Source organism: Leopardus geoffroyi, chromosome E1, assembly GCF_018350155.1.
Source record: "Leopardus geoffroyi isolate Oge1 chromosome E1, O.geoffroyi_Oge1_pat1.0, whole genome shotgun sequence".
Classification (NCBI taxonomy): Eukaryota; Metazoa; Chordata; class Mammalia; order Carnivora; family Felidae; genus Leopardus; species Leopardus geoffroyi.
In genome coordinates this window covers 34,101,881-34,127,296 of record NC_059330.1, presented here as the reverse complement: position 1 = coordinate 34,127,296, position 25,416 = coordinate 34,101,881, and the positions used below count along the sequence as shown (strand labels likewise).

Here is a 25,416-nt window from a genome sequence, read left to right as displayed (position 1 = left end):
TCCTTACATCCCTTGGAATGGATCAACCCTGCTGACACCTTGATCTTGGATTTACAGCTTCCAGAGCTGTGAGGCAGTACATTTCTGTTGTGTAAGCCACCAAGTCTATGATGCTTCATTGAAGCAGTCCTAGCAAACTGATAGAACAGGTGCTCCACAAACCCAGTCGGTCTTTATACCGTCTTCCCCATGAGCTAAAAGACCCCGGAAAAGCTCACCTGCATCCTGGTTATGTACACAGGTTTGTTCATTATTATCCAACTTGCTGTCTCATAGCAGGGTGGGATAGTCATTGACCCATCATAAGTAATGAAACTAGAGGTCTCTGGATATAGTTCCTCTATATTAAGTCCCTGTAGTAAATATGCATCATCTAGAGAAGAAAATAAGAAAGATTTAAGAGTTAGGTTTCTTGAGAAAGTGTGATATTGCTGATAATTGGTTTTTTTTTTCTTTTTCTTTTCAGATTCCAGAAGACCGTATCTGCTAGGACAGGCTATAGTAATGAACAGCCTCTTGCCCCCACCCCCCCAATCTCAGTTATTTTTAAATTTTTTATGTTTTATTTATTTTCAAGACAGAGAGAGACAGAGCATGAGCAGGGGAGGGGCAGAGAGAGAGGGAGACACAGAATCTGAAGCAGGCTCCAGGCTCTGAGCTGTCAGCACAGAGCCTGACGCAGGGCTCAAACCTACGAATGGTGAGATCATGACCCGAGCCAAAGTTGGACACTCAGCTGACTGAGCCACCCAGGCGCCCCATGAATCTCAGTTATTTTAAACAACAAAGGTTTATTTCTTGCTTGTGTACATGTTCACCCTAGGTTGGCAGGGAGCTGCCTCCATGTCACTGCTGCTCACACTCAGGGACTCGGGCCCGTAGAGCAGCTGCCATTTAAGACCCTTGTGAGTAGCAATGATAGAAAGGAAGCATGATGAAGCATATGTTGTCTCTTAAAACTTCCATCCTAGAAGGGACACATGTCACTTCTGCTCACACTTTGGCAGCCCAAGAAGTAACATGGTCAAGGTTGACATCGGGGATTCAAAGAAGCACATTTCTCCAGCAGGATGGGGGCAATGAATACTGGCGAACAGAAATGTGGTCACTACAAGGACACAGGAAAGAACCAAGTCCGTGGTGATGGCCCCTGAGACCTAGACCCATAGCATTATAGTCATAATGAAATATACAATTAAAGGCTTCAGGACCTATTGAAACATTGCCTGGTCACCATTCTTATTTGTTTACATTTCTCAATTAAAAGGATGTTAAGAAAACACTTTTAGAAAGAAAAGCAAATCAGGCCAGATCCTACCATGAGATTCAACAGTTAAATTCAACAATGGATTTCATTTTTGTGGATCTCCTCTCTATCGGGCCCATGTACATAGCCTTTTCTCTTTTTACATGTATTTGAGGTAGTCACACTCATATGTGTTTTAGTATTAAATACGCTTTTTCAATTATAAAAGTGACATAAGTATATATCAGACTATATGGAAAAAAGAGAGAAAACAAGAGGATAATAAGCACCTCGATCAACTAAAAACAATTGCCGTTTTGGTTTGTTTCATTCTGATTTTTAAATTCAACACACTGGTTGTACTTCGTAAACACTGAATGTACTGAAGTTTTCAAATATCCACAAATTCCAATGAGCCTATCTCACTCCTATCCTCTATGATCCCTCCCCTTCTTTCCGTGCACTCTTACTCTCTTCTCCTGGCTTCCAAAATGCCATGCTTGGTATTCCTATTTTTTTTTTTTTTTTGGTCATCCTTCTCAGGTTCTGTTGCTGGCTCCTGATTTTCCACCTGCTTCTCTCTGTGTTGACATTTATTGGGGGACATGTCCAAGGCTTTTTCCCCCCTCACTCTACAGTGAGAAGACCATTTACATTCATGGCTTCCACTGCCCTCTCTATCCTGGTGATTCCAGATCTAAGTGTCCAGGGGTCTTGCATTCCCAGTTTATCATAAGTGTCCACCACTGTGGCCAGTCCAGGAGGCCCAGAGAATGCACGACAGGAACCCAGTGCCTGGCAGGTGGAGGGATGAGCCTGGTTCCTCCAGTCCTCCTACATCCTCTCATCCACGTTTCTAATGCCCAGTGGAAAAGGACTAACTCTTCAATAGTCGACATCATCTCTCAGGTTTAGTACTGTGCACATATAATGCTAAAAAAAGGACTTTCATATTCAGCTGGAAACTCACAGTGACCTGTAAAACTGGTCAGGCGGATAATAACTCCTCATTGACAAGAAGCTTAAGATCAGAGAGGCACAGTAACATGCCTAAGGTCACAGAGCTTGCTGGTGACTTCAGAGTGGGAACTGGAAGCCAGCTCTCCTGACTTCCAGACCAAAGTCATTCATTCACTCAACAAATGTTCACTAAGCACCTCTTTGTGCCAGGCATAGGGTTAGGGTCTGGGGATAGAGCAGTCAACAAGATAGATGCAGTGTCCACCCTCATTTTATTGAGGAGACAGTGCCCACCCTCATTTTATTGAGGAGACGGACAACAAATGGCAAAATAAACACATGTGGGCTCTTCTATCAGGTGGTGGTGAGCGCACCTTGGTCAGGCCTGTTCCTACCTTCTGATCCTGAGAGCATCAAGGATGCTAATCCATTTTCCTGGGCAGAGGCCCCCTACCTTCTGCATCTCCAGAAATTTCTCACTCAAGTTTCTCTGATAAGAAAGAGTCATCTCTGTCAAGGGAACTTGAACTTCAGTGCTCCTTCCCTTGTCAACTGAATTAAGAACAAATCAACTGATTCAGTGGTTTGGAATGATGTAAATAAAACCACCATTTCCCCCCTCCTTCCCCAACTGCTCTGACTACCCTGATGGGGGGAATTGAACATCTCTAGAGCTTTGTCCACAAAATGACCATAAGACAGACAGAGAGGTCAAACTGGATTTGGAGACCGACCCTAGGAGAAAGGACTTTCTTTCAATTTCCATTTAAATGTATCTACCTTCATATCCAAACATGAAGGAATCAGGACAAGCCCGGAGAGGTGCAATGATTGGAGTATGGCCGGACTGGGTCTGTACCCTGCCCTGTATGGTCAGATGCTTCTCTAATAAAGCCATAGTGATCAGAGCACATGTCAATGTGATGGTCCTTGAGAGTCAGATCAGGCATCAACACAGTAAGCTTCTGTTGAATATCCATTATTTGGCTCTCACTGTTTCTTAAGCCCCTAATGTATGTCAAACACTAAGCTAAGTGTAGGTGAGCAGGATGTAATTAAGTGAATGTAGCAAGGAGCCACAGAGACAGTGACATATATCTGTACTGTGTCCACTGAGAGGTTGTCAGTTCTGCCTAGGGGTGGGACTCAGGAGAGTATTAATGGAGGAGCTGACCCGAACTGCATTTTGAATGATAGGAGGTAATCAGTGTAACTGCCAGTGGGGTGAGTGTCAATGGTACTGTAGGGAAAGAACTGAGGATGGAGAGAGAGAGACTCCCCTTGGAAGAGGGCTGGAGTGCTGGTCAGGTGCAGAGGGAGGGAGGGGTGTTGTGCAAGATGAAGTTGGCCGCTGGCACAGGCCACACCCGGGAGGTCCTTCTCTGCACTATTGGGAGTTTGGGCTTCATCCTGTAGGCAATGTGGAGGCACTGAAGGGTTTACAGCAGGGGAGTGGCAAGATTAGATCTGCACTTAATGATGCTTGCTCTGATGGCAGTTTGGCCTGAAGATTAACATACTGAATGAGCGAAGGAAGCATTCGGCACATCTTTATTAAAGGTCAATGCGATTTGTTTAACCAAGCTTGCATGCAGAGCATATTGGGTACTCTAGCATGCTGCTATTATTGTATTTTATTTTATTTGGGGCGGTGGAGAGGAGGGAAGGAAGGAGGCAGCAGAATGAGTAGCATTGCAGGCATGGCTGGAAATAAGAAAAAGAACATTTATGTTTCTCTGAAACTGTCACCAGCCTCTGTGTTGCATCCATGTTGGAGGAAAGTGTCGGTGTGTGTGGGTGGTGGTGGGGGGGCAGGCTAGGAGCAAGACTCCCTGTTAGTGAATTTAACCCACACAGTAGGGTAACGGTGTGCTTCCAAAACACTGGCATGCCCGTATCCCAACTCCACATGCTGGGGTCCTCCCAGGAGGTTCCTCTTCGCCCACATCCCTGAGAGATGCAACACTCTGTGAGAGAACTCAGTCAGCTTGTGGGTGCTTCCACTCTCCCCTGCTCCCCCTTTGCTGCTTCTTTCCACGAATCTTGCTAATATTCATCCTTCATCTTTTGACCTTTTTGAAATTAAGATTTTATTTTCAAGTAAGCCCAAACCCAACGTGGGGCTTGAACTCAAAACCCTGAGATCAGAGTCACACGCTCTACTGTCTGAGCCCTCCAGGTGCTCCACATTTTGCCCTTTTTATTTCCTCACACCACAGAAGTTGGGAAGACTGAGTGTGAAGAGTGTGAGGACTGGACTCAGACCTGTCTTGGGGAGTGCTGACATCACCGCTCACCTTCTGTGTGGCCTTGGATGTGCAGGTAACCACTCCAGCCTCAGTTTTCATATCTGTAGTATGCAGATGGTTGGGGTAACCAATGGACTGAATGTGTGTGTCCCCCCTCAAATTCGTATCTTGAAGTCCTAGCCTCTAATGTGACAGTATTAGGAGGCAGGGCTTTGGGGAGATAATTAGATCATGAGGATGGGGCCCTCACGAATGGGATTAGCGCCCTTATTAAAGGGACTCCAGGGAACGATCTCACCCCTTCGTCCATGTGAAGACGCAACAAAATTTCTGCAACCCAAGACAAGGTCCTCGCCAGAATCCAACCATGCTGGCTGGCATCTTGATCTTGGAATTCCAGCCTCTGGAGCTGTCAGAAGTAAATCTGTTTGTAAGCCACCTGTCTGTGGTAGTTTATGATAGCAGCCCAGACTAACTGAGACCGAGTACTTGCCTCAGAGTTGTTTGAAGAATAAGATCACGCTTTTTGAGTACAGGTGGTCTCTAACTTTGGATGGGTCAATTTACGATTCTTCAGCTTTATAATAGTGTGAAAGTAATACTCATCCAGTAGAAACCATACTTCGAATTGTCCATTTGGATCTTTTCCCGGCCAGCGATATACAGTATGATCCTCTCCCATGATGCTGGGCAGCGAGCTGAAGCTCCCAGTCAGCCTCTTGATCACGAGGTTATGTAAACAACCATTCTGTACCCAGAATGGTAACCGCCAACCATTCTGTACCCAGATACAACTGTTTATATTCCGTTCTCCACTTTCAGTGCAGTATTCAATAAATTACATGGGGTAATCAACACTTCATTATAAAATAGGCTTTGTGTCAGATGATTTTGCCCAACTGTGGGCTAATGTGAGTATTCTGGACATGTTTAAGGTCAGCGAGGCTAAGTGATGATGGTGGGTAGGTGGGGTGTATTAGTGGCATTTAAAATATTTTTTTTAACGTTTATTTTTGACAGAGAGAGACAGAGAGACAGAGCATGAATGGGGGAGGGGCAGAGAGAGAGAGGGAGACACAGAATCTGAAGCAGGCTCCAGGCTCTGAGCCATCGGCACAGAGCGCGATTCAGGGCTGGAGCTCACAAACTGTGAGATCATGACCTGAGCTGAAGTCAGCCACTTAACTGACTGAGCCACCCAGGCGCCCCAATGTTTATTTATTTTTGAGAGAGAGAGAGAGAGAGGGAGAGAGAATGAGCGGGGGAGGGGCAGAGAGAGAGAGAGAGGGAGACACAGAATCTGAAGCAGACTCCAGGCTGCGAGCTGTCAGCACAGAGCCTGATGCAGGGCTTGAACTCATGGACTGAGTGATCATGATCTGAGTTGAAGTTGGACACTCAACCGACTGAGACACCCAGGTGCCCCTAGCGGCATTTTTGACTTGGGATATTTTCAACTTATGATGGGTTTACTGAACACAGTCCCACGGTAAGTTGAGGAAGATTTGTACTTGGCACATGCTGTACTGGGTAGCATTGATGGCACTCCCGCTTCCTCACCCAGGATGACTACTTCCCTGGGATAACCGTGCTTGACCTCCCTGAGGTCTCCTGACTCTCCCCAGCTGGGTTAGTGGTTCATTTTCCACCATATTTGCTGACTCTGCTTGCCAAGAATAACTTACTATTTAAACGTCCCCACTACCCTGTGAGCCTTTGGAGAAGGGCTTCTGTCTTTTACCTCTGAATCCCCAGGCCTCAGCATGAGGTCCACCACATAGTGGGTGCTCAACAAACACTGATGGGATGAATCAGCAAAAACGGTTTCTGCCCAGCAGCTTCACCTGGTAATGGTGCTGGGCAGAAACTAAAGGAAGAAGAGGAAATATCATTTGTCAGATGATGGAGAAAAATCTCTGAGGCTCCAGTTCGTACCATTAGCTTAAATACATACTGCTCACTATTACTCCCATATATATCACACCCCAAGATATCAGGTTGAGAGACCGGTGCCAGTCTTCAGCTGGCATTACCGTGTTTCTACACCAAACACGTCTATACCCTGTATTTACACTGCTGAAATTGGCATGCATTTAACATGTAATGTTTGTCCTCATGAATTCTCACTCTGCCTCAGGCTGCCTTTAAGTCAGGGTTCCATCTTTCAGGGAATAGAGTTTGAGAACCCCAGGCCACATTTTTACAGCTTCTTTTTTCCCCAAGGAGACTTGCTTGGTGTATTTGGTGGGATAAACATAAACAAGTTTACTCAAACAAATTTACCCTCAGTAGCTCAAACTTTTGTAATGTTTAATGTGTCAGCTATATCTTTATAGTACCGTAAGACCCCTTGGATACTCAATAGGTATAGAATAGTTACATGCGGTTCATAGCCCGATTTTATTCTTTCAAATGACTGGAGAAGTCAACAGCTGTGCTTTTTAATTTTATGACATGCCCTTGCTGAATCTGTGATTCATCTTCTGCTGAGTTCTTGGTCATGGATACAATTCTCAAGCTGACTTTTTCTTACTTATTTTTATAAGTAAAATGTACGATGATGACACACCCAGGACTGCATAGTGGGGGAATCGTTCCCTTCATCTGAGCTCCAACAGCAGCCTCTATTAAATGTGTCGTGTTTACTTATGTGGATCACTGAGAGATTTAACATCACCCAGTCCCTGCTTATGAAGTTCCCATTCAAAGAGAATGATGCCAATGAGAAAAAGGCATGGTGGTTCCAGAGATCGATCCTGGGCTTGCTTCTGATCAATAAGGAACTATTTGGCAATTTTCTCACATGGAATGACATTTCCTCTCATAATCTGTGGCAGATCCAAGTGAAATGAAAAAAGGCAATTACTAAAGAATAAAGTCATACGATTTTTTGTTTTATACAAACAATCAGTGAAAAACAGGGCCTCTAAGAATTGGATTCATGGAGGTAAGCCCCTCCTTTTCTGTGCCTCGCTTCCCTGAGTTACTGCTTAGATTGCAACATGGCAAGCAGTGTGCCGCATTTCTCATTCTGTGACAACATCTCCAAAGCCATTCTTTTGAAATGAAAGTACAAGTTCAATTAAGCATAGAGAGAGGCACCAGGAGCAATATGCTTAAACTCCCTGGTGATATTTCATCACATTTACCACTGCATCCCTCTGAGGAGCGGGTGCCTGGAACACTTCCCAAGGAGCTGAGAGGTATAAGGCAGCCACAAGTTGGTCTCTCCTTTCCTATGCATTCATCTTTTAGCCAGGGTCAGGGTAGGGGACCAAAGCAAAGTTGTAAGCAGGAAAGACTGAAAACAGTGTTTTAAGGGGCTCGTACTGTGCGTCAAATCACCATGTTTAAAATCTCTCCTCTAAATGCCTTTGGTTCTGTGTCTTTATTTCCTTGGAGGAAATATATTAGGACAACAGCCAGAACTGTTAAAGTTTGGAATCTGTGATCTTTTGGATTCATAATGGGCTGAAGTTCAGTACTGTATTTACAATCTATGAAATGAATGCACTATGTGAGAGAGAATGAAGCTATCCAAATGATACTCTGTCCTAGGACATCAGAAGAAAGCCTTCATTTATACGTAATGTTCTAATAACTACTCCCTGTTCTCAATTTAAGAAGGCTCTTTGCACTCCATTAGTTTACTGGTTTCACCCTTGAAAATATCATAAAATCGCTTTTAAAAAAATAACGCCAGCTTGATGAAGTCAGGTGGATACTAAAATGATAAGAATGTTACCTTTTATGTAATTGGGGCTGCTAATTAATTAACACAAGAAAAATGGAGGGATATTGGCATTCTTACATGATACTACATTAAAAAATTAAAATACTTCGCGTAAATTACTGATATCTCCTCCAGAAAATCCATTCAGAAAATCCATTTTTCAATGTCATGATTTTGGTCTTGACCCTCAATCTATTGAAGGGGAATTTCACTTTAATAAAATGGATTTTCTTTAGAAGACCTTCTAAATTCAGCCTGAAATTAATTCAGGCTGGTCTTTTCCATTGTTGGCCTGGGTTCGTGAGAGTGTTTTCTAAGATTTGCTCAGACATATGAAATCTAAGCTTCCAAGGAAAGTAGAACGTCACTAGGCCATTACTACCCACTGCATGGCTTCATATACAGGAGATGTCCTTCGCTTAAAGTAAGCCGTATTGTGTGCCCAGCACTGTATTCACTGTGAATATAGTTTTTATTTGGCTTCATAGTGATCTTTCTCCCACCCGTCCTTTGGACAATTTAGGAACACACAAAATAATATAGCTAGTTTACACCAGTCATTGTCTAGGCAACAGACTACCTTGCTTAATCCTCACCCAACCCTCTCAATATCAGTCAGACTATCCTCCTTTTACTGACGAGGAAATCGTAATTTCGGAGATGTTACGAAAACTGCCTGAAGTCGCACAGCCAAGGAAGTGGTAGAGACAGGAGCCCAGGTCTGCTCAGTTCTCTCTCTCTTCATGAGAGCATGTTCCTTTCTCTAAGTATGGTGGTTTCACCACCATGGTATCTGGCTTCCAAAATTTCTAGTCCTTTTGGTAAGATTCTCCTTCTGGTTGTCTTTTACCTATTCCCTGGGATTGATTTTCTTAACTGGCTCAATAGAATGACTTTGCACAATTCCTTTTTTCTGAGTCCTCTAATCTGTGACCAACTCAAGCAAATAGTTGCCATTTTGTGGTCATTGCACCCTGTGCTTCCATGCTTGCTCCCACTCACCTGCACCTCTTTAGCTAGTTGATGAGACAGACACACAAGAGCCTCTTCCAGGGTGGGATTTAAAAGATATCTTTAGAAATGATTTGCAATCCTAAGTCATGGGGATTTGAGCTGTTCTTTCAAAAATGAGGACATGTCCCGCCTCTCTTCTCTATTTATTCTCACTCATGATTTCACCCAGGTTTAAATGCCATCTGGATCCCAATGACTTCCACATTTATATCTTCAGTTCTCTCTCCTGAAATCCAGACTCATATCTAACTGCCCACTCCACACCTCTTCTTGGATGCCCAATAGACATCTCAAGCCTAACACATTAGAAAATTCTGATTCCTTTCCCCACCCACGAATATGCTTCATCTCAGTCTTCCCCATCTCCACTGATGAGAGTGTCCTCCCTTCAGTTGCTCAGGCTAAAAGCCTTACAGTCATCTTTGATTCCTCACTTTCCCTCATATCACAAATCTGATCTATCAAGAAATCTTGTGGTTCTTCCTTCAAAATATACCCAAGCATTTCTCACCACCCCATCCACATTGGCCTGGGATTACTATTGACATTGTCAAGTCACTTGGATTGTTGCAAATTATCTCCCAATGTTGACCTTTGCTCCTCTACTGTCTCCTTCCAATGAAGCGACCAGTGTGATCCTTATCAGCAGATAGTGTCACTGCTCCAAGTCTTAGACTGATTTCTCCTAACAATGGCCTCCAAGAGAAAGAATGATGGGGAAGATTGACCCCCATCTGGAACAAATGTCTATGCCTTCTCTGGTTACTCTGTTTGCCAATGATGGCAGTGCTGCTGTGTCCTTCTGGATGACGCTGATTTCCATTGGTGGTCCCATGCCAAGGCATAGGCAAGAGTTGCAGAGAGCTTAGGATGGAATGAACCTGAACTTTCTTTCTTTTTTTTAATATGAAATTCATTGTCGGATTGGTTTCCATACAACACCCAGTGCTCATCCCAATAGGTGCCCTCCTCAATGCCCATCACCTGAACTTTCAATGTGCCCACAAGTTCTGTGGCTAGTTTATGTCCCTTCCAAGTAGAAACAAATGCAAAATGCGAGGAGATGACTCTTGAAATTGAACCAAAGTTAGAATTAAGAAAAAAAACATGCTGATGAGTTTCATGCAATGTGAAAGGATCAGCCTTACAACTAGTTCTAAGACCTCAGAGGTAAAGTTTTTCTCTATTCCTAGAGAGGAAGCATGATGGGAAGATGAGGGCATAGAAAAGTTCTTAGGAGGACCTATGTTTGAATCCTTGCTCCTTCACTATGGAGGACCAGATTACTGTTCAGGGAATGTTCACTCCCTTCCCATCCCCACCTCCATGGGAGGATTCTGAGGTTGGGCTTGGCCATGTCTCTTTCTTTGGCCAGTTAAAACTGGATAGAAGTGACAGTGTGTGAGTTTCAAGCCTACACCATAAGTAACATCACACATTTCTGACCTCCACCATCAGAAGTACTTGCCATGGGTATCTTCCTGATCCCAGAGAAGTGACAGCCAAGCCACCCAAGCTGCAGCAGGAAATATCAATGCTGCTTGTTGAATGTTTGTTTGTTATGCAGAAGTTGCTGACATACACAATCACTTACTAGATGTATGTCCTTGTCAAATCGTTTCACTTCCTGGGCCTTGGTTTCCTCATATGTACACTGGGATAGCAAATCATACCCACTTTGAAGGTGGGTACTTTCGGAACACTAGGTAAGGTGTTGCATGAAAGCTATTAGCACAGAGCCTGAAATGTTGAAGGTACTCAGTGTCGCTTCCTTACTCCTGATACTCAGCACATTGTGGAGTGGGTACCATGTCTAAGTGAGTGGGGCAAGTTGAAGTTATGCTGGGGTGTCATTTTGAGTAGCAGCAGAAGAATGGGCTGGTTGGGAGAGTGGGTGTGGGTCGGGGTCATGTGTCCCTGGGGAGTGTGGTTGGGTGGCAGTGGGGGAAGGGGTTGATTTCTTTCAATCTTACTTAGAAGTACAGAAGCAGGGTAGCCTGATAGATGTCCCTGATCAGGTGGTGGTGTCTCCACTGGAACTCAGCGGCTGATGCTAGCACGTCTCCAGAGCCTCTGGGGAGGCTTCCAGGCTTGTGTTTCCCACCCACTGCCTGCTTCCTAGTAAATGATTCCTGCTTCAGAACATCCCCCACTTGCTACCAGGCCAACTTTCCACAGGCTGGCTGCGTCAGAGAGTTTAGCGGATGGAAGTGTGCTGGCGCTCTCCTGCTGAGCAAATCAATCCCTTTTGGCCACAGTGTCCTGCACATAGCGGCGTTGAGGTCATTCCCACTGGTAGGGCCATCATTATCCCTGTGGCGCCTGATAAAGGTGCTACTGGGAATGCCTCCATTATTGCCCAGAGTGTAAGAGCACAAATACCTGTGATTATGGGGCCAAAAGCAGTTACCTCTCCCCATGTGGGGTCTCTTTATCTTGCTTTCATTCTCTTTCTCTTCCCTTCCCCGTGACAGATAGATTACGAGGGACAGAAGGAGAAGGGGATGCTCCCACTCTCTTCCATTTGCATTTCTAGGGGTGAGGGCGTTTATGCAAATCAGTCTTCTGCAGAAACTCCTCAGCCTGGCATCAAGACCCTTTGATATCTGGACCCAAATGACCTCTCCTGTCACTCTCTCTGCCCCTGTCACTAACACTGCAGGGGCCACTCATTCCTCTATTAATTCAAGCCTAACCCATGTTTATTGTGGGCGCTGCAATGGACAGCTGATGAAGGCAGAGTTCCTTCCTCTGAACCCTTCACAGTCCTTGTAATGCTCTTCTTGCTTTGGATGTGGCCCTCTGTGCTTGGAATGTCCTCCCTCCTTCCCTCTTTTTCCTTTCTGCCATCCCCCCCCCTCCTTCCTTCCTTCCCTCCCTCTTTGTCTTTTTCCTCCCTTGCTTCCTTCCTTCCTCCCTCTTTTCTTCTCTCCCCTCCCCCCCTTTCCCACACCTCTCTTTCTCCAGCAAAGTTATTCATTGATTCAGTCCTTATTTTAAAGGCACCTGCTTTGTGCACACTTGCCACGTATTCTAGGCAGTTTTTCCATGATCCCAAAGAGTTCTCTCCAGTTTTTTTTTTTTTTTTGCATTATGTTTGTTACGTAAATCTCTATAATGCACTACCGTATGTCTGTCTCCTGACCTAGAGTGAGGATCCTGTGGACAGAAAACACGTCCTGTTGATCTATCTTGTGGCATCTAGGATCCACTCAGTAAATATTTGTGGAGTGAGTGAACAACTGAATGAAGGTCTTGGGTTTTCACATTGTGATCCACTTCAGCTATTGTCAAAGTCGTCCTTCTCAATCCCCACAGAGCTGATGGGGCGGCAGTCAGCAGGGATGCCTCATTCAAAACAGATGAAGCTGAAGTTTCCCTTACCCACAAAAGGGCCATCTGTCATTGGTCCCGACAAGATCTGTCCCCCTGGCTCTCCAGCCCCTTGTTTGCACAAGGATTGGTACCAGTTCCTGAGGAAGGCCACCTTTCTGTAGCTCAGACCCCCGTGGAGGGTTTCATTTTCGACAGCAGCCACATCACTTAATATTAATCAGACCTGTGCTGGGGGTGGGTTGGGGGAGGAAAGTCCCACTAATGAGTGACTCTGCAGCTGGCAATCTGTTAGATTGTGTGTTGGGGCTTAATGTGTGATTTCATGGCTTTTCACGGTCTCTAAACTGCAAATTCAAGATTATTTGAAAACATTTTATTTAATTTTCATGCTTTTTTAATCAAAAAAAGTTAAAAGACTAATAATATTTTATGGGCAGTTATAAAGTGTGCTCTTTGCACACAAAATAGAAACGCCTTCCTTAGATGAGTAACTTGAGTGTATACTGAGAGAGGACTCCATAGGGGCTCTGGTGAGGAAGGGCGGGTAGGTTTTGGAGACAACTCATTCTTCCAGGTGATGTCCATCTAGGGGGACTGTGATTCTCCAAGTTCATTCGTCATCCCCACTGCCCCACACCCCAACCTTTTCATATGGAAGTGACTTGGCAGTGAGCACTTGTGGGGAGGGCTGGTGTCTGGCCATTTTTATACTTCGGGAGACTTGCCTGGTGTCTGTCATGGGCAGGTATGTGGAAAATGTTTTCTGAATGCGTGAATAAATGAATGAGGGAAGGGTTCTCCACTCTCTCCTTCCAGCAGTCCACGGAGACCCGAAAGCATTCACTCTGTCTTTCCCCCATCACCACTGGAAGCAGAAACAGCAGACAGAGCTGAGCTCCTGGCTTGGCCAAAGGGTGCTCCGCAAGGATGTGGGTATAAGAATGTTTGCATTTTGCTTTTTACTTCGGTGAAGTCATGATCTACCTATTGCTTAATTCAAAATCCCAGACCCAGAAGGACCCTAGAAACCTGAAGTTGAAATTCTTCACTTTATAGATGAAGAAACAGAGTTAACATGAAGAGGCTCCTTGCTTAAGGACAAAGTCAGGACCTGAATCCCACTTTTCTGCTCCTTCCTAATTAATTTAAAAAATAGTTTTTCCTGTCCTACTTCTTTCATCTCGCCGCATGAGGTATAACTTTTCCTAGACCCTGCAACTTCTGGGATTGCTCTGGGAGACACAATAGTTCCCTTTTCCTTCTTCCCCTTTCAACTTTGCAATGTTCTTTCTTTTCTGCTTAAGGATCCTGGGGAGAAAACATTCTAGAAACCTGAAGGCATGGAAATGGACAGAGTCCTCTAGAGCAGGAGATCACACATAGCAATGAAGAAAGATGCCACCCTGCCTTGGCCTGAAAAGGGACTCAGTGACAGAGAGAGGGAGATGTGGTACAGCTCTGGAAATGTTGAGGTTGGATCCAAACTACCTGGTGAATGCTTTTTCAATCACATAACTGGCAGAGCCCCAAATGTGGCCAGCTGACATGGTGGAGTTTGTGAGCTAGTGGAGTCCCCCAGCTCATTACCAATCCATGGGATAACGATGACCATCATCATAATAATCATTATCGCCTTAGACAGGCGTGGATGACAAAGACACCCCGGGGACGTCCTTTTGAAATGAGCTGCTTCTTAGCCAACCCTGACTCTCCAGAGTGACTTTCTAGAGAATTAAAGGATCATGAAGCTGAAAGAGGCCCTCTGAGATCATCAGTTCTGGCTTTCTGCCTTCAGACAGGACTAACCTTTATAGAATAGTTGCTGTATAGGAAATTGAACCAAACTTACTTTTATATGTTATTCTTGTGATAGTATCTCTGTTGAGCATTCGATTAAGAAATGGGTTTGATGAATCCGAAACCTAGGAGAGAAAAGAAAATATTAATGACTGGGCAGTACTATCCCAGGATGAACACTGCCTCCATGCATTCACTTATTCATTCACATTTACTGAGTGCCTACCATGTGCCAAACACCGTGGTGGCTGGAAATTCAGACATTAAATACACAGACTATGCTTTCAAGAAATCCCAGTCTAGAGAAAGAAAACAGGTGAGTAAATGAATGGTTATAATAGAATGTAAAGAGTGCTATGATAGAATCACAGGTGTGATGATATTAGAGGAAGTTCACTTACCTGGGGCATCTGGGGAGCTAAGGAATGAGATGAGTCTTGAAGGATGGGTGGAAGTTACAAGGTGCTTTGCTGGCAGAGTGTGCAAAAGGAGGGAAGGGTAAGGAAAAAAATTACATACAGAGAATATGTGCATACGGACATGAGGGAGTGAGAACTAGTTATACTTATGCAAGTACTTCCGGGGGAAAGATGAAAGGTGAGGCTAGAGAGGTAGGTAGGCAGGGGTTAGCTCATATCAGGCTTTGAATGTCATGTGAGGACATTTTAAGCTTTATTCTGTAGGGATGAGGAACCATCAAAGAGTTTTAAGTAGAGGGTAGGGAATGACATTTCAGGAAAGGGACAGTTAATCTAAGTAGACAGAGAGAAAGAGTACCCAGAAGAGAGGTATTAGGAGATGAAAAAAAACTCTCTAAGACTATAGAACCTTATATCACTGCTTATTATCACAAGAATAAAATATACCATAAGCCATGCCATTCAGTCAATCAATCATCCATCCATGCGTCCATCCATCCACCCACCCATCCATCCATCCATGCATCTATCCATGCGCCCATACACCCAATCGATATTTACCAAGTGCTTATTACAAGCCAAACATTGTACTAGATGTTCAGGGATCAGTTCTCATTTTGTACCCATGCCCTCAGGTCTCCAAATTCCTTCTTTGGGAGAACAAGGCAAGCTTCGAGGGTCTTAAGCCAGAGGACCACCATTTGGAGACTGTGATGTGCCCTCAAATAGCTGTGCACACTGTTCTATTTACCACCTCCCTTCTACTCAGTCTTTTCCAAAGTATGAGGATCCATCTAGTCATTTCTCTCCTACTTCTCTCAGTTCTGCAATTTATGCCTCAGCTGCTAATTGGATGCTGTGACACATCAGCATTTTAGATTTGATTTATTCTGAGGGCGGGAAAAATTGTAGCAGATGATGATTATTATTATTAGATAAGCAACAGGTAATTTTTAGTTTGGAGAAAGCACAGACTGTTTATTTTCCCTCCATCTGTCTCTCCTTTCCCACACAGTTTCCTGGGTGTGTTGTGGTGAGACAAACGCACACCGGCGGGGGGCTTGGTGAGTGACAATGCTCAGTGGAGTTCTTCAAAGCCACCCCCAAATGGAGAGAAGTCCCAAAGCAAACACTGCTGCTCCTCAGAAGCTTTTGTGGCAAATTTAGCTTCTCCTTTGACATCCTGTTTGGCCATTTATTATTTTTTTTTTAAATATTTATTTATTTTTGGGACAGAGAGAGACAGAGCATGAATGGGGGAGGGGCAGAGAGAGAGGGAGACACAGAATCGGAAGCAGGCTCCAGGCTCTGAGCCATCAGCCCAGAGCCTGACGCGGGGCTCGAACTCACGGACCGCGAGATCGTGACCTGGCTGAAGTCGGACGCCTAACCGACTGCGCCACCCAGGCGCCCCTTTTTAAATTTTTTTTTTGTTTGTTTTTAATATTTCTGTTTGGCCATTTAAAACATAGCTTGAAGCCACCTGTTTGTGCCAATTCACATGAAAAGACAGACAAAAAGATACTGCCATGGCAGGTAAGGAATCTGCTGTCCCCCTTAAGTGGGTGCCTTGGGCTCCTGGTACCCGGTGAGTCTGGACAGCGCTAACGTTGGGACTGGACCCTTTTGAAAGCTGATTAAAAATAACTGAAAAATTTCCAAAGTGCACACAGATGATTTGTGGGCTCTAGTGTGTTTGCGGTGTGGGAGGGAGGATAAAGTATGTACTGGGTATAAGTGAGCTTAAGTGGGAAGTTAATGGTGTGTGATTGAGCAGTAATTACAGCCAAACCTCAGCTCCCTGTGGTCATGGGAAGGATGGGGGATTAGAAGGGGACAGAGATAAATAAAACCCCCAGATAAACAATTCCCTTATTTTAGCCAACAACTCCAACCTTTTAACGACTCAGCTTGAAAGCTGAAGCAGGGTGCCATCTCTAGGGATCTGCTTACCTAGAGGTGGGGGCCTCTCATTTTCTATGCCTGCCTACCAGGCAGGGAGCTGGGAAGAAGAGGCAGAAAAATCAGAAGGAGGGAAGGACCACCAGTGTGCCCTTAGTGCTAAGGGCTTAGGTTCATCTCATTTCTAGGCCCGTGCTGAGTACAGGACCCACCTGTGTCCCACACTCAATCAGTGTTTCGGGATGAGTAAATGACAAGTCTCAGCTTGGATAACTCACTGTGAAGCATCTGGGAGTTGATTATGTTGGACAAAGATAGAAATGCTGTGGCTTATTTTGTTTGAGGTCTGGCCAGAAAGTGTCAGCTTTGCTCAGGAAAAGACTGGAAGCATCCCTAGGGGCCAAACTGGCCTGAGAAGGTGCAGGGGCTAGTCCTCACCTTTTCACTGACTGCAGGGGCAGAGGCGGAAGTTCCTCCAGCAACCCGCAGGGACGCAGCCAAGACCTGTGTCAGTATTCTTGGTGCACAGCGTGCTCCTGCCAGAGCTGGTGAAACACGCCCATAGTTTGCTGTTGAGGAGGCTGACTTCCTGGAGTATCAATCACCCTGTCAGCTGTAATGTGCCTGAGCTTCCAGGATAACATCTGCTGACTCAGGTGCTTTGAGCAAAGTGAGGCAGTCAAGGGCCAAGGCTGAAGCACCCACCAAAGGACGGGCATTGTTGGGCAGCCCAGGTTGGCTGACATGGAACCCTGGCATTGGGAAAGCCAATGAAGGAGGTGAGCTCCCAGGCATGCATGATGCAATATTGTGACACAGCAATGAGCATGGCCCAGGATGTACACACTAGCTGTTACCAATATCATGACTGAGGCTGGTTGAGGGATATGGGAATTGGCCTTGTGCTTGTGGGTAGCATAGGGATGTGGGGGAGATGTTTATGAATATCATGTTCTGTCTTCTTCATCTCAGTTGCTTTCTCCATGCTCTGTTGCGGAGGCATATAGTGTGAATAAGGTCATAGTATTAAAATCAAGGAAGACCTGGGCTCCATTCCTGGATGGGCTGTTAAGAGCTACATACACTTGGGTGGAAAGCCAAGATTCTCTGAGCCATTTTCCTCATCTGCAAGATAAGGACACTAATGCCTACCCCACAGACTCATTATTTGGGTTAAGTAATAAAATCTCTGTAAAATACACATCTCCATTGCCTGGAATTCAGGAATCTGTGTTCATTATAACAGGGTCTGTGACAGCACCAAGAGGTGTAGGGCAGGGACTGGCAGGACCCGTGCTAGGATCAATTTTCTTTCGGGCATCACATCAGGTACTCAGAAGGCATGGCAGCCTAAAAATATGCTTCCTTGGCCAACAGCCCCTTCCTATATTTGCCAATGACAAGCTAGGAGTTTGGTGGCCAACATGTCACAAATGCCTCTGCCCAATGTACAGTTCTGCCCAGGCCACAAAAAAGGCCTGACGGGAACCAGGTGAGGGAGAAGAACTCAGGAGGTGGCATGGGCTCTGGAGAAGGATGACAAGATGGCACAAAGTGCCTATTGCAAAGGGTGATGCTTTTGGGGAGGGAATAGTGGGTATAGTGCCTGGGGTACCCCCATGCCTATTGTCCTAAGCAGTGATGATGTCACCACGAGAACTCTGTTAAAAACCTCCAAGCAGCAAATGCTGGATTTCTATTGATCATATCCACCAGATTCCAAGTTCCAACTGGGGCACCTCCTCTCACGATCTGGCCAAAACTTCCCAAGGGGCTGACACGGCAACTTCCAACTTTTGGAACTGTCACACATGCCTTTTTTTTTTTTTTTTCTCTCTCTCTCTTTCTTTTTCCAATTGGAAAGACATTTCTTCTTTGTCCATTTTCTTTTAAATGTGCATACCTGTTTCACTCCATATCTGTCAAAATGCTCAAGGGGAGTATTTTTGTTTTAACAACTTAGAATTTTCACGGCTGGAGATCTGTCGTTGTCGTTGACTGTTAGGGAGGTGTAGAGTCTCCTAAGAATGTCATAAAGTCAGCCATGGTGATCTTTGCTTAATTTCTCCTGGGGATACTTATGAGGGAAAGGGGAGGATGGGAGGTGATGTTCAGAGCACCTTCAGGGAAGCTGGAGGGAGCTGTTCAGGGCAGTGCGGGAGGGAAGGGACATCCCCATTGCCCTTGCCTCTCTGTTTCCAAGGGGCAACTGGTGGACGGGAGTGTGATCCTGTGGGCTGTCAGGGAGCCACCCCTCCCTTTCTGTTGCATCCTTTTGAATCTTTTGCATGATGTGGGACCTGAAGCCTGTCCCTGGATCTAGCATCCTTTTTCTTTCTGAGACAAAGGCTGCCTAAATCCTCAGGCCCCTGATGCTATGAAATGGAAGAACCATCATTTTGTTGCGTCTTCATGAAAGAGACCTCTTTTTTCATAGATCTCAAGGATATAAAAGTCACCACCCTGCAGCTTTTCCTGGGCATGGACATCACCCCTTTTGTTATTTCTAAGATCCAACAGAGACTAAGGTGGTATTCTGACCTGGGGTGGGAATGGCAAGAAAAGAACGAAAGAATGAAAGACACTTACTTTTATAAATATAGAAACTACCACCAATCCATTAGGGCTCTTTGCGGCTTCTGTGACATTTGTGTATAACTCATGGTTATAGTGGATGAGCTGCACCTGGCAGGAGGGAAAAACAGCAGTAAGAACAACAGTCTCACATGAAAAGGTGTAAGGCACAGCATAGCCACCCTACAGAAGGGTTCACCATAAGGTGTATTGTAGAACAATTGTAAAGGCAATCTTGTAATTGAAAGCAATTCAGGGAGGTGTGTGTGTGTGTGTGTGTGTGTGTGTGTATAATGCATGCACACACACACACACACACACACACACACAGAAAAGAACCCATACATATTTGCAAATGTTTTCTGGTAATAATCATGCCTTTAATAAGCTCAGTGCCCATCTGGCTCTGGCTCCAACCCAGGACATTCCCCCTAAAGTGTGTGTAAAGTGAGTTTCCCTTATTAGGAGTAGAACTGCCCTGTAGGGGTGGACGCGCTCTCCCGGCTGCAACCACAGCTGTCACTGGCACTGAGTGAATCTTCCTCATGGCCTTAGGCAAGCAGGGAATGGTTAGGTTCTGAGTTAGCCCAGTGACTCTGAGAGGACAGTGGCCAGCCTATGAAATGCCGCACTCCTGACAGAGAGAGAGTGATGGCTGAAGCTCCTGATGCACCAGTCTGCCAAGGTCATCTGACCGTGCGGGACTCAATTCCCTCCTTGCTCAGTGAAAGTCAGCACTCTGCTTGTTGAGCCTTTGTGCCATAGTTAGTGTGGGTAGCACATGGAGTCTTGGATCTTGGCTCCAGGAAACTAGGGTTTCCCTCTTTTACTTAATTTTTTGAAAATTATTTTCTAAGAAATTTTGAAACATAGCACATATACATGTTCAACTAATGCCCCACCAATTTTTAGCCATATGAAGAATTTACTCTACCTCACTGAGACTTGATTGCTTCCTCTGAAAAACAGGTGTGATTTTCTCCTTAGAATTAATCTCAGGCTGTGGTTTTAAAATAGATTTTTTAAAAAATCATGGAGGTATAATATTTGTAACAAACTAAAAAAAGTTTCCCTCCACCTTTGTGTAATCCTAGCCCAAGCAATATGACTATTAACAGCTTAGCATCTATCCTTCCAGATATATATTTTTTATGCTTAGAGATCACACACAGATACACATGTAGGGTTTAAGAAATCATATAGGTCTAAGATCTATAAATTCCTAGGATCATCTAGGATCCTAGAAATTTTCTAGGATTGATAAATTCCTAGAAACACACAACCTACCAACACTGAATCAAGAAGAAATAAAAACCTGATCAGATTAATACAAATAAAGAGAACTGAAGTAGTAATCAATCTTCCACCCCCCAACAAAGAAAAGCCCTGGACCAGATGGCTTTGTGGGTGAATTCCACCAGTCATTCAAAGAAGAACTCATACTGATCCTTTTTAAACTCTTCCAAAAAATTGAAGAGAGAATACTTGCAAATCTGTGAGGCCAGCATCATCCTGATACCAAACCAAGCCAAAAACTTTAAGAGAATTATAGGCCAATATCCCTAATGAACACAGAGGCAAAAAACCTCAGTAGAATTCTAGCAAACTGAATTCAATAACACATTGAAAGCATTATACATCAGGACCAAGTAGGATTTATTCCTGGGATGCAAGGATAGTTTAACATATGTAAATCAATCGATGTGACCTACCACATTAACAGAATGAAAGATAAAAACCACATGACCATCTCAATAGATTTAGAAAAAGCATCTGACAAAATTCGCCATCCGTTCACGACAAAAACTCTCAACAAAAGCAGGTATAGAAGGAACTTACCTCCACACAATAAAGGCCATATATGAAAAGCCCATAGCTAGCATCATAATCAATAGGGAAAAACTGAAAACTTTTTCTTTAAGATCCATTACAAGGCAATGATACCCAATCTTTCCACTTCTAGTCAACATAGTGCTGAATGTCCTAGGCAGAGCAATTAGTTAAGAAAAAGAAATAAAAGGCATCCAAATCAGAAAGAAAGGAGGAAAATTATCTCTCCAGATGAAATAATCATATATGTAGAACACACTGAAGATTCACCCACAACAAAAAACTGTTAGCACTAATAAACGAATTCAGTAAAGTTGCAGGATACACATTCAGTACACAAAAATTGGTGGCATTTCTATACACTAACAATGAAGTATCTGAAAAGGGAATTAATAAAGTCAATCTCATTTACAATAGCAACAAAAAGAATAAAATACAGTTGACCTTGAACAACACAGGTTTGAACTGAGCTGGTCCACTTACATGCAGATTTGTTTGTTTGTTTGTTTTTTATAAATACAGTACAATATTGTAAATATTTTTTCTCTTCCTTATGATTTTCTTAATAACATTTTATTTTCTCTAGCTTACACAGGTAAGCTTACCTGTTACCTTAACACAGGTATGTACAAAATATGTGTTACCTGACTTTATGTTATCTATAAGGCTTTTGGTCAATAGTAGGCTATTAGCAATTAAGTTTGTGTGAAGTCAAACGTTCACAGGGATTTTTGACTTCATGGGGTTGGTACCCTTAACCCTCACGTTGTTCAAGGCTCAACTGTACTTAAGAATAAGCTTAACCAAAGAAGTGAAAGGGTTGTACACCAAAAACTATAAAGCAGTGATGAAAGAAAATTAAAGAAGACACAGATAAATGAAAAGTTATCCTGTGCTCATGGGCTGGAAAAATTAATATTAATATTGTTAATGTTCATACTACTATTCAATTAAGTCCCTATCAAAATTCCAATGGCATTCTTTACAGAAATAGAACAAACCTTCCTAAAATTAATATGGAACCACATAAGACTCTGAAATAGTCAAAGCAATCTTGAATAAGAAGAACAAAGCTTCCTGATTCCACAATATACTTCAAAGCTATAATAATTTTATGTCAGTATAGTACTGACATAAAAACATGTATGGACTGGTGGAACAGAATGAAGGGCCCAGAAATAAATCCATACACTTATGGTTAACAGATCTTCAACGAGTATGCTAAGAATGCACAATGGGCAAAGGATAGTCTCTTCAGTAAAAGATGTTGGGAAAATTGGATATCCCATGAAGAAGAATGAAATTGGACCCTATCTTACATCATATATCAAAGTTAACTTAAAGACATAGATAAGACCTGAAATGGTAATATAGTAGAAGAAGAAGCTTCTTGGCAATGAGTTTTTGGTCATGACACCAAAAAGTACAGGCAATAAAAGCAAAAGCAGATAAGCAGGATTGTCTCCAACTAAAAAGCTTCTGCACAGCAAAGGAAACAATCAAACAGTGAAAAGGCAACCAATAGGATGGAGAAAATATTCTCAAACCATATATCTAATGAGGGGTCAATATCCAAACTATATAGGGAACTCATACGACTCATTAGCAAAAAACCAAATAGCCTGCTTAAAAATAGGCAAAGGACTTGAATTGACATTTCTCAAAATAAGACACACAAATGGCCAATAGGTACCTGGAAAGGTGCTCAACAGCAACAGTCATCAGGAAAATGCCAATCAAAACCACAATGAAATATCACTACACACTTGTTAGAATAGCTATGGTCCAAAAGACAAGAGATCACAAGTGTTGGTGAGGATACAGAGAAAAGGGAACCCTTGTAGTCCGTTGATAGGAATGTAAACTGGTATATCACCATCATGGAAAACACTATGGAGGTTCTTCAAAAAGTTAAAAATAGAACTACCATTTGATTCAGCAATACCATTCTGGGTATAGATCCAAAGCAAATCTGGATCTCAAACAGACATCTTCAGTCCTATGTTCATTGCAGCATTATTCACAATATCCAAGATATGGAGATAACCTAAGTTTCTATTGATGAATGAATGGATAAAGTAACTGTATAAAGGAAAATAAGATGGAATATTATTTATCCATAAAAATGAAGGAAATCCTGCCATTTGTGACAACACGGATGAACCAGAAGGACATCATGCTAAATGAAATAAGGCAGACCCAGAAAGACAAATACTGTCTGATCTCACTTATGTAAAGCATCTAAAATAGTCAAACTCATAGAAACAAAGAATAGCTTGGTGGTTGTCAAGGGATGGGGGAGGGAGGGGAAATGAGAGGTTGGTCAAAGGGTTCAAAGTTTCAGTTATGCAAAATAAATGAGTTCAGGAGCTCTGAGTACAGCCTGGTGATGATAGTTAACAATAGTGCACTGTATACTTGAAATTTGCTAAGAGTACAGTTCTTAAATCTTTATACACGCACGCACAATAGTAACTATGTAGAGGTGATGGATATGTTATTTAGTTTGTCTGTGGTGATCTTTCCAAAATATATTCATATATCAAAACATCAAGCTACACACCTTAAACATATACAATTTTTACATTTCAAAGAAAACTCAAAAAGTTAAAAAATGAATAAACCCAGTAACAATGGAATCATTTCTAAGTATGATTGTGGACTTGATTTGTTAAATTTAAAAATAGTTTGTGGCTGTCTTTATAAGTCAGTGTGTACAGAGCTACCTAAGTCTTTACAATAGCTGTACAATTTTCTGTTGCACGAATGCCCCACAACACATTTAACTAGCCTTTTACTAGCTTTCTGGTTGTTTCAATTTTTTCTTCTCTCTGATAAACAATGTCACAGCAAGCTCAGCATATATCTCTCTGTAGTGGTGTTAACATTTTCCACAGGCTGATTTGAGAATCTAGTAAGATAGTGTATGTAAAATGGTTTTGTGCCTCTGAAAAGTTTAAGTGTATTCATTATTACCAATATCCTGTAACACATTAAAAAAAAGGAAGTGAAGTTTCAGAAGCTAAGGAAGTCAATGATAAAAAAAAAAAAAAAAAACAAAAAAAAGGAAAAAGGTGCTTTTCTTTGATTTTTGAAAAAACCAGAGTGCCTGGGTGGTTCAGTTGGTTAAGTGTCTGGTTTGTGAGTTTGAATCCCGCATTGGGCTCTGCATTGGCAGTGTGGAGCTGGCTTGGAATTCTCTCTTCCTCTCTCTCTGTCCCTCCCTGGTTCATGCTCTCCCTCTCTCTCAAAATAAATAAATAAATAAATAAACTTAAAAAGATAAACCACCTCTAACACAGTGGTTTGCAACCTTCAGGGTGCATTCAAATCACCTGGGTGCTTTTAATACCCACCTGTGCTTGCTCCCCCAATTCTGATTTAATTGATTTGGGGTGGGGACAGAGCTCCGGGATTTGTTAAATGCTCTCCAGCTAGTGGGCAGCTGAAGTGGAGAACCAGTGCAACATAAGCAATGAGCATCCACATCCCATCAATGCCCAATCGCGTGGATAGAACCTTGGATCTGAGAAAACCCTGAACATCTTGAGTCAGTAGAGCTTTTCATGGAGGGAGCACGGTATTGCTGCTTTTGAAATATCCTACGTGCATATTGCTTTTTCACTTCTTGTGCGTTTTGCCAATGGTGGCAGATGGTCATACAGTAGCTCTTCTGCAATCAGAAAGTCAACCATAGGCAGGGGCTGGCAAGTGTGGTCTGCCAGTTTATCAGGCAGGTTGTTCAGGCCTATGCTTATCATTTGCCTTCCTCCCTCCCACTCACCCACACACACAGCCAGGACTTTCTGCAGGTGGAGAAGTGTTGCCATGTGGAAGAACCAGGAGCTGTGGGGGACCTGCCACACCCCCCTTCAGTGTTGAGTAAGGTTCTTAATGAGAATCAAAACACATCCTGCCATCTGCTAAGATCGTCCCACCAGGTGACCTACAAAGCCACCTGGGGAAGTGCCAGTGCTACAGGGTATGCCTTGAAATTTCAGCGTGTTCTGAGAACCTGGCATTGGAGAGATGGGAAGTGGAAGGCAGTCCAGTGGAGTGGTTCTTCTCTCCAAATTACAAGACTGAAAAATGCAGGAAGAAGTCTCTTGAGCCACGAGGAGGCCCACAGGGTGGCATTCTGTAGGGGCCAGGGACTGTGAGAAAGGGGATGGTAAATATAGGGGTGAGGCTGTGCTCTGCTCTAAGCTTAAGTCGACACATCTGGCATCTTGATCTGATGTCTTGCCTCCTCTTTGTTCCAAGGTAACTTGGCTAGGATTCTGAGATCATGAGCTCTGGTTCCTATTAGGAGTCATTGATGGCCTGCTTCTTATGTTAGGTTGAACCATATGAAAT

The 25,416-nt window shown here is 43.5% G+C and overlaps 1 protein-coding gene across 1 annotated transcript in view; it reads right to left on the bottom strand.

Moving 5' to 3' along the window:
- Nucleotides 1-25,416, bottom strand: part of CA10 (carbonic anhydrase 10) — a 487,496-nt gene that overhangs the window by 5,693 nt on the left and 456,387 nt on the right. Inside the window, exons 5-7 of the mRNA XM_045488338.1 lie at nt 19,246-19,341; nt 14,388-14,460; nt 219-373 (exon numbers count right to left, since the gene is read on the bottom strand). Of these exons, the coding sequence (XP_045344294.1) occupies nt 219-373; nt 14,388-14,460; nt 19,246-19,341 (324 nt within the window). The remainder of the gene's footprint in view (nt 1-218; nt 374-14,387; nt 14,461-19,245; nt 19,342-25,416) is intronic.